The sequence below is a fragment of the Podospora pseudocomata genome, chromosome 5 (genome assembly GCF_035222375.1).
Source record: "Podospora pseudocomata strain CBS 415.72m chromosome 5, whole genome shotgun sequence".
In the NCBI taxonomy this organism is placed as follows: Eukaryota; Fungi; Ascomycota; class Sordariomycetes; order Sordariales; family Podosporaceae; genus Podospora; species Podospora pseudocomata.
Window position 1 is genome coordinate 4140658 of NC_085889.1, and position 13910 is coordinate 4154567.

The window sequence follows — 13910 nt, forward strand, 5'->3', positions numbered from 1 at the left end:
ACACTTTGGTGCTCGATACCTAGCAGAGTGTTAATGGACCTTTGTTGAAAATGATGTAGTCTTCTATTTACCGAGCAAGTGTTCCTTAATTTCCATGAGCTGCGAGAGCCTGGTAACTGCCTGAAACCTAACTTGTGTTTTCTTATTAAGAGGAGGAGAGGTAATAAAGGTACCTAGCAAGTACCGTCTTCATGTTTTATGATGATGCACTGCCCTGGCTTGATTCCAAGTCGTGAACGATAGGTAGTGACGTAACCTGTTTCACCAGAACTACACGAGACATCGCAATACCCCGCCTCTCCCCTTGCTTCCACCACGGTGCTGCATTGTCCTCTATGCCAGTCGAGTCGCAGCGTCGTGGTTGTCAGTCTGTGTGACAGCTGTCGTCCGATCAATCGACCGAACCAGTGCATGCGTGCACAGCATATGCCGCTCTTGTCAAGCAAAAGCCGGAGTAGGCTGCATAAGATGAAGCTCATGTGACTTGAACGAACGACTGTGTTTCCTGCTGATTGGCGAAGCAACCGTAGTATTCATTGCTCTTCAGATATGCCTATCGACATAATACCTGAGATGATCGATTAAGAAGGGACTATAGTACCAATGAGCAGACGGCTCGCCAAACACTCAACGGAAAAGGTCATACGTCAGGATGTATGCCGTGTCTCAAAATTTCTTCTCGTGGCAACAATCCAGCTCATAAACCAAGTTCCTGGGTCTAGATCTCAGTCCGAAAGCTGAAATTGATAAATACACTGTCCAGAAGGCACACTCCCCACCCATAGCCCCTCCTCCAATCTGTCTCAAACATGTCATACCACCTCTAAAGGGTATGCCGACCATATCAAAAAACAACATGGCAAAAGCATAATTGACAAATGGACCTTCTGCATGTTGTCGGTCGTTACCAATATGTGGGGTCCATCAGCTTCAACTGCCAACTCAGCTCTTGAGTTTGAAGCTGAAGTGGGTAATCTATTCGTTGTCACAAGGGAATTACCAGGTACAGCATATAATTATGTGAGATATGACTGTAGACTCGGCCTTGATTCCTTGTGTTTGAGTGCAGCTTCCAAGAATTCAATCTCCGCATAATAACTTGTTGCTTCTTCTGAGAAGGACTGGAGGCGGAAGAATGAGTGGTGACAGGATAGATTGAAACGAAAGCTGGAACCTGCGATGCAACGCACCAACCCCGGCATTCCAGACCCTAGGGACTCCCGCCCTGGATTGCCTTGCAGCAAGTTGTCAGTCAACGACAGAAATTAACATCAGACATACTCATGGTCCTCGAGGATGGCCATCCCCTCTGAGGCCTACACCTGTCTTTTTGATTACCAGAAACACTCTCCGGTTCCATTTGTTTCGATTTGCCGGGGGAGCAACCTCAACTAGGTACTCAGTCTCCCAAGCAAGCGAAGCAACCTAGCGGTCTAGACACAAGTTCCTGTGATAATGCCCAAATGTGCACTCGAGAACAAGCTGTTCTCAGAGAACCGCCACAACTTAGTGTTCCATCAATCATAGAAGGGACAGACAAGTCAGATTGTTGGCGAAGGAGGTACCCCGGGGACATCTCAAAGGTACAAAGCCACAAACGGAGCCAGCCTTCTCGCTTCCCCAGGTATGCCCCTCCGTTTTGACAGTGACATATCACTGCCTTTTTTGTCGTCGTGCATGGGAGGTGGGCGCTCCCTCCCGCCAGCCCGGTAATGTTCCCCCACGGCACCCTTGGCGCCTTCGCTACGTGGCGAGTTGGGCCCCAGCGTTTGCATCGCGATAGGGTCGTGTCTCGCCTTTATTTGGCGTTTTGTGGCTGGAGCCTATGTTCTTGTGCTAGCTTGCTAACGTTCGCTGTTGACCAGGAGAGATACGGACAGGCTGCTCTTGGGGCGAACCAGACGCCACGACGATAAGCTGTGATGCAGGAAGAGAGGGGGCTTGAGAATGGTTCGTCAAATGTATGTACTATACCTGACAATTCGTACCCGATGGGTGGAACCCGGTGTGACAGATCTCATGCAGCTTGCCAAGTTGGTGGTGTCGTTCATGAGATTTCCTGCTTCCAATGTTTTCGTGCTTCCAGCCAATTATCGGTTCAGAATTCCCGACAATGACAGCGCTGACAGTGGAGGCCTGCGATCTTGGTTGGATCGGAACAAGCACGGGAGATGTATCGAGGGCTGCTGGCACAAACAGCCCGAGTCACGAGATGCAGATGCCGCATTTCACCAGCTACCGGGTTCTCGGAACTGAGACGCAGGATGGTGTGAATGGGTGATTGCCGAGCTTTGTGGTTCCTTGTCATGGGCCGGATTGCAAAGTCATTGCAGGTATGTCGTCCTGGAGGTATGGTTTGCTACCCCTACGAGGTATCCCGCTAACCAATAATACGCCGTGATAGAAAGAGATTCCATGTTTGTTAGAAGCAGTTGCTTGAGTGTCGGTTGTTTTCTTGGTTCCTGAATGTCGACAGCCTGCCGAGTCCCTTTTCATGGCTGTCGACTGTTAGCTGAGCAAGCCAGTTTTGGTCGGCGAACTTGGCGAGAACAATGGAATCGAATATGCAGGGGCGCAATAGATGATCGATTCCCGAAGGAGCACTGCCGACTCAAACATAGGCCTCCGGTCGCTGTATCCGCACCGCAAACTAGTCAAGGACCGGGCCGATGATCGTTCAGTTGTATCACAACGTCAAAGATTACCATTTCATTGTGTTTCGTCTCGGTTAGCTAATTTGTGATGAACAGGTGTGCAAGCATGGTGGTACCGCGGGCGCCCGGACACGGCTCCGGTGCAATGTTTGCTCGATTTGTGGCCGAATCGGACAGCTCTGACTGGTCACTTTGGCTTCTTCTTATGTCGCTATCCTGTGAAAAGGTTGAAGTCCGAGAGAACGCGGCGGTAGTGGACATTGAAGAATATCGGAAGACGACATTCTTCAGCCCGCGTTCAACCACCGGGACTTATTTCCTTCCTCGAAAGCAACACGGTCCAAGTCGGCGAAGCTAACACCACTAGTGTAGACAAGTTCATTTGGTTTCCCAGGATTGTTTGTCCCGCACTACTGCAGCCACCCGCTGAACAGACTGGCGAAGTGGTGGTCTGATGCCCAGGATCTTGGGGTTCGGGGTAGATGGAAACGGTACAGTAGTAAACGGAATCAAATTGAGCCCTCCTTGTTAAGCGATGGGGTTAGCTAAGTAGGCAAATGCAAATACAGCAAGCATGCTTTGTAGTCGACACCTCGATTACTACTTTACTACTGGCCATATACCGAAGTCGCTCACATCTGGTTGGATGTTCCGTATTGTTCTTGATATGTAGGGATATGTGGATAGATTCAAGTAAAAGCTGACAAGCAAATGCCATGACAAATTGATGTGGAATGTTGTGTTGACCCAAATCGCAAGCTCAGATTCATTGCACAAAAGAGCGTGACTGGTGCCTTCCTGCCTTCGGTGCTGCCCCAACGCCCCTTCCCAATCTTGAACTTGTCAAAGGTAATTCAGGCAGGCGCGTTGATCTTTCCAGCTCCACCCACCTTCCTAACTCCCGGCATGGTAAGTATTTGAAATCCGGCCGAAGCACTGTGTAATTCCGTGACCGTGATATTCCGCGGTATTATGAGACGAAACCCAAGCAACACGTGCCTACCATAGATCGCCACTTTTAAGGCCTCTTCGCCCCTTGGCTCAGCTTCTGCTCAGCTAGCTATTCATCAGCCCCACTCAGCTCCCCGTCGGCCCCAGTCCGTGACAGAGGCAAGTATCTAAACATTGGCATTCCACAGGATATCTGAAAATACTAACTTCGTTGCCAGTTCATTAAGGAACCTCTAGCAAAAGAAATGGGCATGCCGAAGCATAAAAGGCGTCGAAGGTTCACTACGAAAAATGCCATGCTCAACTACGCCAGACAGCTCTGGGCGGCAGATTGAATTGAGCACAAACAGCAACACCTGTTGATGACTGGGGTCTCTCATTGGGCAAAGCCTACTCTTCTTCCTGGATTGGGAAGTATATCGAGTCCACCTACCGCGGGGGAACCGGTCGAGGCCTCTACTTCAAGGTAACGATATTGCCCATGGCCCAGCAACCCAGGCAAACGCTAACCAGCGCCTAAGAATCTCACATTTGTGGCATTCATCAACGAGGAAGGGGTGCCGGAGTTCGCCATTCAGCTGACCCGAGATGCGAACAATGTGACCAGTACGCCTAACAAAAGGTAGGAATCATCGCTCAGCTCTTGAATCCTTCTTCTCATCCCTCTTTACTTTAGACCGCAACACGCCTTATACGAAGGTATCAAACTTGGAGTACTCTGCTTCAATCCTATGCTTCCATTTCTGGCTAGACTTGTTGCATACGAAGCTTTCAGGGACTACAAAATCATTTACGAGCTTCTCACGATCAAGCCACCGGAAGGTGAGATGTGGGTGGTACAATGGAAGGAACATCATCTTGAGACGCCATTCTTTAGAAGTCAGCCAAGCGAGGATATCGGGACTGCCGATGCCTTTAGCCATCGACTGCCGTCACTGGGTCTACGAGCAGGATACCCAACACCACCGAGACATCATGATATTCTGGCAGAGGGTCTTCACCTTATGAGTACGTATTAGATTTTTTCCCCCTTTGTTTTCTTCTGCTAACATGTCCTCACCAATAGATCAATTCGAATCTGAAGCCACGCCGGTGGTCTATGCCGGACATACCGACCCAAATACGCTTGCTACACATTACCTACTCCGAAACGGCGCAGATGGCCAGGCAGCCTACCACGGCCAGGAGAGACGAATCTTGGTCCTTGACCTCTTCTGAGGTTTAACGATACCTCGAAACCCGAGGCTTTGGCAGTGCATTCCAGCCAAACAGCAATACGACTGTTATACCAGCGCTGAAATGATGCACATTAATCGAGAAATCCTTACGCTACGGGGCACAACCAATATAAAGTCCCAAGAGCAGCGTAAGAAGCTTTACGCGGAGAAGCGGAAACTCATTGCCGAGCGATTGCGAAAGTGGCAAAACAACCAGCCAGTCAAGCACGACGATCTGCCAGGATACCATAGAGCGATATTTGACCGTGTCCGGTTCCTGATGCCGAAATGGGACCGCCTGGCACAAAACCTCTTCCTGATTGACAAGCTACGGAGTCCTGCAGGTCTTGCTGTGCTCCATGACATGCTGAGTCTTTACCAGAAGCGTCGCAGTGTGGAGCATCGGCCAGGGCTAGAGCCAGATAGGTGCTATTGCAGAAAAAACAGTGACGGCTCTTCCTACGACTGGAGACACATATACGATTGTCACAGAACAGCTGCTGCGAAAGCTGGTGGCTTTGCAGAGCTATGCTTCCTCTGCAATGAATGGTTTTGCGGTATCGGGGCCTTGGAAACTCACTGTCAACATCACTTGGACCACCCGGACAGCCTTCCGACGTGGTGCGATCCTCTGGCTTACGGCGCGGTTCTCGCCAGGGCTGGCTACTGTCCGTTCTGTCTTGGAGATGAACGAATGCCAGCATCTGTGCGGATGTACCAATTTCAGAAGCGGTGGACCTGGCTCGATCACATCCAAACTCACATCAGAGAGCTCGAAAATGCAACTAGGCCCTTGAACTGCCCACGCCTGCATTCTCATTGTCCACGAAGGTTTGATTCGGTTTTGGATTTACAATTCCATCTTCAAGATGCTTTCGGTGCCGAGCGCAGTGACGATACTAAGAAGATGAAAAGACCGAGACATGGGGTTAACGGCATCCCACCTTCGAAAAGGAAGAGAGTGCAGCAGTTTCGCAATGATTGTGAAGAAAGCGACAGGATGACCGCCTTGCAAACCAAATATACCTTTGGTAACACCTGCCCAGATGGTAAAAAAGGCCGTCATCTCCCGAATCGTCAGGGCTTTGCCAAGAGTCCACGCTTTTCTGCAGCTCGGGTACTACTGACCGCGAAGACGCGACGCCATCCGGTCATAGCACTCCGCTATCTTCCGCTCCGTCCGAGGAAGTAATTGACCCGGCCATGTCCCTAGTTGAATCGTGGCCGGTCGATAAGCTTACGGGCTGCACAACTGGTGGCCCATTAGAGGCAACGCCGGACACCCCCCCAGGAAATTCAAGGTACGATAACCTATTGAAGCTGATACACTGGCTGATTCTTACCACATTATAGGCCCTCTCCACGGCTCTTTCCCTCGGGCCCTTGGTCTACAAGTCTCCATATCGAATTAACGACAGAGAACTTATATCGCCTTAACCGTTGGGCTGGATCTTGCAAGTACTGCAAATCAGGGTCGGAGACAGATTCGGTGTGCCAGGATCCGCGGGCCGAGACTGCGACATGCCAAACAGAAGTCTGTGGCACCTCTGTTTGGATGTCATTTGGATGCAGGCACCGAAGATTGGCCTCTTGTCAGTTTCATGGTGGTGATAGATGATGGTAGTGAAGGAGAGAGTTGGGCGGGGCCTTGGTACTTCCTGTCTTGGCCCAGGACGCACGCCTCAATAGCGAATGCCTCAGGCACAAACCTGTGGCCACACCGGGATGCGAAAGAGGAATGAGAACTGACAGAGACGCGTGGCGATGTATTTGGTGGGTTCAGTTACTCGGCTAGTCAGGGAAATACTTGCATGAAATCAGCAACAAGGGGTGACCAACAGAATGCCCCCAACTTAGCAAGACTCAGGACCCAGAAGGAATGCTCCTAGTAGTCAGGGGCCCCCTCTCCGTAATCGCCTTAAAACCATTGACATAAAGCTTGCTCCTGAAGGAATAGTCGAGTCGGTATCCTTCCTTCCGGTCAATCTCCGCAGTTTAGAATGCCTGTGATGCGGCTGTGGTCGCTGTAACCTTCCTATCCGAGGAAAAATATCATGCGATTCCTCCATCACTGTGACTGTCTCTGAGACTAAGCCACTAGCAGTCAGTTTACCGGCGATCTCTCTGCCTTAGCTTACCAAGTCGGGCTCTGTAGCCTGAGGAGGTTACTCTCGTTCATATATTCCCAGGCCCCGTCACAAGCCCTAGAACCTCCTCTTGTTCCTATTTGGGGGTCAGGCCATAGGAAGGCGGGAAGAGAAGACATATGGAGGAGGTGAAACCTCCTCGATAGTAGTATCATCGGGTAAGCGAGGAGCATTTGCCGCATGACGACAAGTGTCGAATGGGACGCTTAGAGGCTGGCCGAAACCTACGGTCCCATTCATGTGATATGGCCCTGACTGGCTGACCACTTGGGGGGAGAAGCCATTGGAGGCATTGGAGGCCTTGGAGGCTGAGACCAAGTCCAACAGGAATTAGAATCAGGTGTATCGAGTCTCGCGGACTTGGGTTCAAGGAGGTCGAATCCTCAATGCGGGCAAATCGAGCCGGGGCCAAAAACAGGACGTTGTCCCAGATCTGGGACCTTGCAGGGGCATGTGATCCCAAAAGTTGGCTTGTGTAGATACCTCAGCTTAACCTCAGCTCAAGCTCAGCCCACCCCGGCCTCAACTCAGGCCCCCTCAGCCCAAGCTCAGCACCAACTCAGCTTATAGCGGCAGGAGCTCAGTTCTGGAAACGTAAATGGATGTTGGTATGCTTGAGTCTCGTCTCCGAGTAGTTTGGCATTATATAAGGCATCGTGCCAGCTCCTCAATCATTCTTGTTGGTTGGCTCGCACTAGAAATGTAACGTAAGCAGGTCAGCGCTGTTGGGTGGTAAATGGACACAAGTTCTGCTGTTGGCGATCTTGTGCGGGGGAGCGTCGGAGTCATCAGTCATACTTAAACACCGAGATTTCACAAACCATTAAGCTTCCTCAGTCCTGACCTACCTACCTTGCACAAAATAAAACCATGACATCCAGGCTCGACTCCATTCTTGAAAAGTATGTTGCCCAAGGCAACAACACGGCGAACAAGGTGTTGGGGGCATCACTGGTTGTCGCGAATGAAGATGGTACAGTACTTACCCCTCCCGCTCACTTGAGAAGGTAGGTAGCCATTAAAACTGACATTGTTTTTCCCAGAGGTGATTTACTTTGGCTCAGCAGGCCGCATTAAAATGGCCCCTGATGCTCCTGCATTTTCGACCGACTCTTTCAGCTTTGTCGCGTCTATGACCAAAATCATCACCATCATTTGTGTCCTTCAAATCGTCGAGCGAGGTCTCATCGGACTGGAAGACGATATCCGCCCGCTGGTCCCTGAGCTGGCTTCGGCACAAATTCTGAAGGGTTTCGACGAAGAAAATGGTGGTGTCCCCATCTTGGTCGAAAATACAGTGCCCATTACGCTGAGACATCTCTTGACGCACACCATAGGCCAAGGATACGATGTTGGTGACCCAGATCTGTTGCGATGGTCCCAGTACATTGGGAGAACAGTCAATGCAACCACCTCGACGCGGGAAGGCTGGGACACGCCTCTCAAATTCGAACCAGGAACGGGTTGGTACTACGGCACTGCAATCGACTGGGCGGGATTTGCTCTTGAAGAGCTCACAGGAACAACACTTGGCGAATACATGCAGGAACACGTTCTCGATCCACTGGGAATGGACGAGACCACATTTCATCCGTTGAGACCGGAGATCTGGGAAAAGGTCAAGGACCGATACGTGGAAGTTTCTTATCGAGCTGCGGATGGTACACTAACCGAAGGACCACTCATCACACCGCTTGAACCGCCTGTTGAAAGTGGTGGCTCTGGACTGTTTACAACAGCTGCTGATTACATCAAATTCTTGCAAGCTTTGCTGCAGGACACAAAGGGCAAGGGTAACCTGCTGAAGAAAGAAACTGTTGACGAGCTTTTCCGGCCTCAGTTGAACGACAAACAGAAGGAGGACGAGGCAAATATTTTGATCGGGACAGGTTTCGCACCGGAATTTGATGAGCTGACTGCCAGTGAGATAAGCTGGGGGCTGGGTGGCGGCATTAATTTGGTGGATCTGGCAACGGGAAGAAAGAATGGAAGCATGATGTGGTCTGGGGTGGTCAACCCGCATTGGGTGAGTCTCTCTTTAGTTTTCCCCCTCATTCATTGCAGCTGGCTGACGTTGATGACTCTCAAGATTATGGACCCGACTACCGGAATCACTGCAACACTGTTTGTCAGTGTCTTGCCGTTTGGTGACCCAGTTCCAGGCAGGCTTTTCAAGGAGCTCGAGGCCGTCATATATGGCGAGCTGCTGTCGGAATGTTGATATCTGGAATAGTGGCCTTGGTAAAGACGAAAAAGTGATGACGACATTTGCCTTTGAGGTAGTAGGTGGCCTGTGCTGAAGCTGTTTTTACTTGCTCTTTGCCAACTATCGAAGACTTTGTTCCAACATGGCAAACCTTTGCAATTCTCACTTTGATAACGTCTGACATGAGCACAACGAGATCCGCCAGTAAGAAACTGACAGAGAGCCTGTCTAACCCACCAAAGAAAGCCAACCAACCGTCAAAGCCATTCCCACCCAAAACCGACGACGGCCATTACATCATCGTCAACGGCCGCAAATGGCGCGCGACAGATCCCCTGGTTCCCGATAACGCCCTGGCTGAACTAAAGCATTTTCTCGCAAAAGGGAGATCCGGTGCACGCCGACAGAATAAAAATGACATGCAAAAGCTGCTGTTATCGCGCAAAACAACCGGACTGGCCAAGCTCGGCCTTGGAGAACGCGGCAAGCCAGAATGGTGGAACGATACAGATGAGGGTCGCAAAGAAAGATGGGAGAATGCATTGATTCAACTCCGGGAGCTTCACGCCGAAAGTTCAACATGATATTTACAACAGCCCAATCCCAACATCCAGTCATGCGACACATCGTATATACTGCCATCAGGCCCATGATAATGCCCATTTCGACCATGATACCCTCATTCCATCCATGATACCCTCGTGTCATATCTACCATAATAACCATAGCTATCTCATCTCAAAAGTCCACATACCGCTCACTCTTCCCCGTCCTCGTCGTCATGGTCGAAATACTCGACATAGTCGACCACCGCCTCTTCACCCCGGTTTCCTTGTTCTTCTCCTTTTCATTATCGCCCAGTGCCCCCCTCGAAGGCCTGGTATACCGGTTGTAATACCCCCACCCCTGCTCACTCGCCTTGATCTTTCTCCCCCTCAATATCAACCTATACTCCGTCACCGCCGCCTTGGGCATCTTTTTCTCCTTCCTCAGCACATTCCTCAACCACAACCCTCTGGCACCGGCCCCATCAAGCAACCTCCTCCTTTTACCCCCCGCACCCCTTGTTTTAGACGACCTGGTCTCCTCATCAGCCCCCCGTTCAGTCATGATCTCCCCTGCTTCCACTGCCACCATGACAACAACCTTCCATTCCCTTCTCTTGAACGCGTTACTACTGCTTGTCGTCCTGTCGTTGAGCAAATCATAGATTTCGTCCTGGACTTTCCAGTCAAGGCACCGGAGCCGACGGTCGAGATCGCCGGCATGCATGGAGGGGGGTTTTCCGGTGCGGGCGGTGAAGTGGGTTTTGTCGGAGGCGATTTCAGACAACAGTTCGGTTTGGGTGAAGTGGATGTTTGGGGTGATGGACAGGATGCGGCCTTCTTCGATTTCGGTGCGTCGGCAGAGGGGGAAGGGGAGGCCGAGGAGGCAGTAGCGGGTGGTTAGGCGCTCGATGGGGGCGTGGTAGGTTATTGTCCAGGATTCGAGGGTGGAAGAGTTTGAAGTACTGCTGGAAGTGGAGGGGCCGGGAGAGGCGTGGCTTTTTCCCCCGCGGTGTGGTTAGTGAGGTGCCTGTCAAACGGTGGGGGGATGGGAGAGAATTTACAGGGCTTTGGATTGATAGAGGAGGTCCCCGAGGCAGGAAACACTTTTTGGTCGGTTTTGAGAGGAGAGATCAGGGGTGTTGACTCTGAATGGTGGGGAGCGGGTTTGGAGTATGGTTGATTGGGATTTGCTTCGTTGGACTGGGTAGGGGATGGTGGGGGTGGTGGTGGTTGCTTCTTTTTCGAAACATGTTGATGATGATCTTGACGAGGAGGTTGGAGGTGGGGAGGCGTATCGTGCTGGTGGGAAAGAAGCGACTGTTACCACCGTTCTTGCCCGCGCTCGTGTTGCCGCCACGGCTATCCTTTCATCAAGGGAGAGGTAGTCGGCTGGTGCCCCGAGGAATACGACTTCTTTTTCTCCGTCTTGACCGTCGAATTGTAGCCCGGATATGTCATCGAGGTAATCGAGATCGGGGATGGAGGGTAGGCTCGGCGGTCGCATGCTGGTGGTGCTGGTCCCACTTCCGGATCTCCTTACCGCCGCCATCTTTTGGGTCTTTTCGCCCTGTGCAGTTCCCTTCTTTTCTATTTTCTGCTTCAGCTCGGTATGTGGAAAGGAGGAAACGAGGAGAAAGGGTCGGTTTAAGCTTTATGGAAAACTGGGGAAAACTGGGGGCCCTGAGTAGGGTCCTGAGTCCTGCGCCCGCCGGGGGTCCGGTTGATGCCGGAGTTTCTTGTGTCAAGAACTGAGACTTGCCCACTTTCCGGCGTCAAACCGTCAACGGTGTTGTTCTGGCGGAGGCGAGATTGAGTCGGGTGATGCTTGTCGGGGTTGGTGTTCTGGAAGGGGCTTCTTTCGGCCGTTGCGGCAGGAGGGGTTGGGATGGCGGTTTATACATATCGCCAACATTTGTCGTGCCGGGAAAAGTCTATTTTGACGGTGCTGTGGGATGAGGCAAAGAAGTATCATCGGGCGGTTACAAGAGCGGCGTTTTGATGGATGAGACGCTTGACATCCGATTGCATGTTGCGAACCATGTTGTGTTTGGGGGAGGCGCAGCTGTTGAAGATTGCCGAGGGCTAAAAAAAGGTGCCAACGGTTATTTTTTTGTCGGCTCGATCCGATTGAATGCGGCGTGCATGTAGTTGGCGAGGGTTTGATGGGAGCATTCGCAAACTGTGCCTACCAACTTTCCGAAGGGGTAAAAGGCGCAGCACTTGGTACCAGGGAGGTATTGAGCATTCAAAGATATGATCACTATCCATCACACATTTGAAACTGTGACATTTACAACAGCACTTTTCGGTGTACATCAATCAACCTATTCAGCACTGTTGACAGCCTTTCGAAACGGCTGGGCAAAATATTGCTTTCATCCGCCTAGATTGTCAACGTGAGCAGCCACATGCATTACACATCAGTAGGTAAGTAGGTAAGGTAAGTCATCGCAAGGGGCTTTCTCCACTCAAAACCTCCATAACGATCTGCTTAGTTCGACCGCAAACTCGGGACAGTGTAAGCTCTTCCCTGCTTCTGTGAGGCTTTGGTGTGTTGTGTGGGTTGGCCGGGAGTCAAGCTCTGAAACTCTGCGGCCGGTGGGCGGAATCATGATTAGTGTCCCGTCAGAGGAAACTATGAATTGGCGAGGTGATATTCTGTGGAACAAAAAATTTCCCCGTCCGCAAAACTAGGCCGGTGCGACTATTGCAAATGGCAGGATTAGTGCTTTTGTCCCAAACTTCTCTTGTGGACGTATGTAGACAGCCAAGTACCTAGGTACTCAGCCTTAGGCATGAGATATGTTCGTACCTTGGGGAAGATTTCCGGAATCTCTCTGCCATCTCTGTCAGATAATCAAAACGGGCCAGCATCTGACACAACACCTTCTCCACCTGTCGCCAGGCATTTTCCTGCTCGTTGTCTCTTCGAACAGCACCTAGAGTGGATGTGTTGTTGAGAGGAGGGAGCCAGAGAAAAATAGTCATGAATTTGAACAAGCTGGCGAACGGAGTAGGATGACAGAGCAAACTCAAGGGATTCCCCTTTGATATGCTCTGATATGATAAAAGAATTTAGTACAGAGTGCAAAGCCAAGTATATTCTCGCAACTTTGATGCCTGGTGGTTTTGTGAATCACCTTCCGGGTATATTAGGTTTTGGATACATCGAAGCGATATGTCTTCGGGCGGGCCGGCCAATCTACCACCTCTAGTTGGGAACACGAATGGTGAGGGTTCAACTGGGACCAGGTGATTCAATTCACCCGCCTCTTGACTCCATGTCGCACATGATCGCTTCAGATTTCCGAGAATATCATGTGCATACATATGATCCAATAATGATGGTTTCAGCTCTCGAGTCCGTTAAGGAGCATGCGGAATAGCATGCCTCCTCTCTTTCTTCGGTGAAGTGTTACCCTGGCAATTGGCGAGTCGAAGTTGTCATCAATGACAATATCTTGCACAAGTTGCGGGTTTCTGGCAGTTCCAGACCGATCGTTATGATATTTACGACCAGTAATGGCGTAAATAATAAACGATCTAGACTCCCCATGTCTTGGGCGCTATGAAAATACCACTTTGGTTTTGCAGATGGGTCCTTCCATTCCTTGCTTTTCCAGTGTTTTGTCCTGTCAGCTAAATAACGGTAACACGTATCCCGCATTTGTCGATGCGCAGTCTCAAGCTGAAATGATCCTTGCCATTCCGGTCCCTCGCTGCCTGCTTCGACCGGTGCAGTCAAGAAGTCTTTCGCACCTTGGTGAATGAACTGAAGCTTTCCTTCATAAATCTGGACAAAAAGCCACAGTAGGTGTTGATCCATGCTACCAACCAGCTGAGGTCTGGCATATGAGTTCTGTCAACAGCACGTGGCTGTGTGACAGCGGCTCTCAAGGCAACATTAACCTCATCAAGCTCCAGTGGTCTCTCTGCACAGAGCATCATGGAGAGGAGTTCCTTCACGTAGCTCTTCATCCTAGGGTGCACTTTCGCCAGGAGCTTTCCGTATGTGTCATTGACAGTAGGTGAAAGTTCTGTGACCCGGCATATCCATTCTTCTTCAGGCAATTCCCAGTATTCATCAAACAAATCAAAAACCAAGCATAATCAGAGAAAAGTGAGCTGAGTGCCTTTTGCCATTCACACCTCTCTGATCCTGACACACAAATCATTTGACCGCTCTT

The 13910-nt window shown here is 50.7% G+C and overlaps 4 protein-coding genes across 4 annotated transcripts; 3 read left to right on the forward strand and 1 right to left on the reverse strand.

Annotated features, from left to right (window-relative positions):
- Window positions 1–4336: 4336 nt before the first annotated feature.
- Window positions 4337–4823, forward strand: QC762_510116 (uncharacterized protein; the record flags this gene model as incomplete). The annotated part of the gene is made up of 2 exons (XM_062891421.1): window positions 4337–4613; window positions 4672–4823. The coding sequence occupies 2 exons, from the start codon at window positions 4337–4339 to the stop codon at window positions 4821–4823; spliced, it is 429 nt and encodes a 142-aa protein (XP_062742775.1).
- Window positions 4824–7670: 2847 nt separating this feature from the next.
- Window positions 7671–9190, forward strand: QC762_510120 (uncharacterized protein; the record flags this gene model as incomplete). The annotated part of the gene is made up of 3 exons (XM_062891422.1): window positions 7671–7942; window positions 8013–8995; window positions 9059–9190. Exons 1-3 carry the CDS (start codon window positions 7840–7842, stop codon window positions 9188–9190), a joined length of 1218 nt encoding a protein of 405 aa, XP_062742776.1. The 5' UTR covers window positions 7671–7839.
- Window positions 9191–9357: 167 nt separating this feature from the next.
- On the forward strand, window positions 9358–9759 carry QC762_510125 (uncharacterized protein; the record flags this gene model as incomplete). Its single annotated transcript, XM_062891423.1, has 1 exon — window positions 9358–9759. One exon carries the CDS (start codon window positions 9358–9360, stop codon window positions 9757–9759), a length of 402 nt encoding a protein of 133 aa, XP_062742777.1.
- On the reverse strand, window positions 9728–11531 carry QC762_510130 (uncharacterized protein). Its single transcript, XM_062891424.1, has 2 exons — window positions 10785–11531; window positions 9728–10718 (listed from the first exon to the last, which is right to left on the reverse strand). Exons 1-2 carry the CDS (start codon window positions 11270–11272, stop codon window positions 9914–9916), a joined length of 1293 nt encoding a protein of 430 aa, XP_062742778.1. The 5' UTR covers window positions 11273–11531; the 3' UTR covers window positions 9728–9913.
- Between the last annotated feature and the right edge of the window lie 2379 nt (window positions 11532–13910).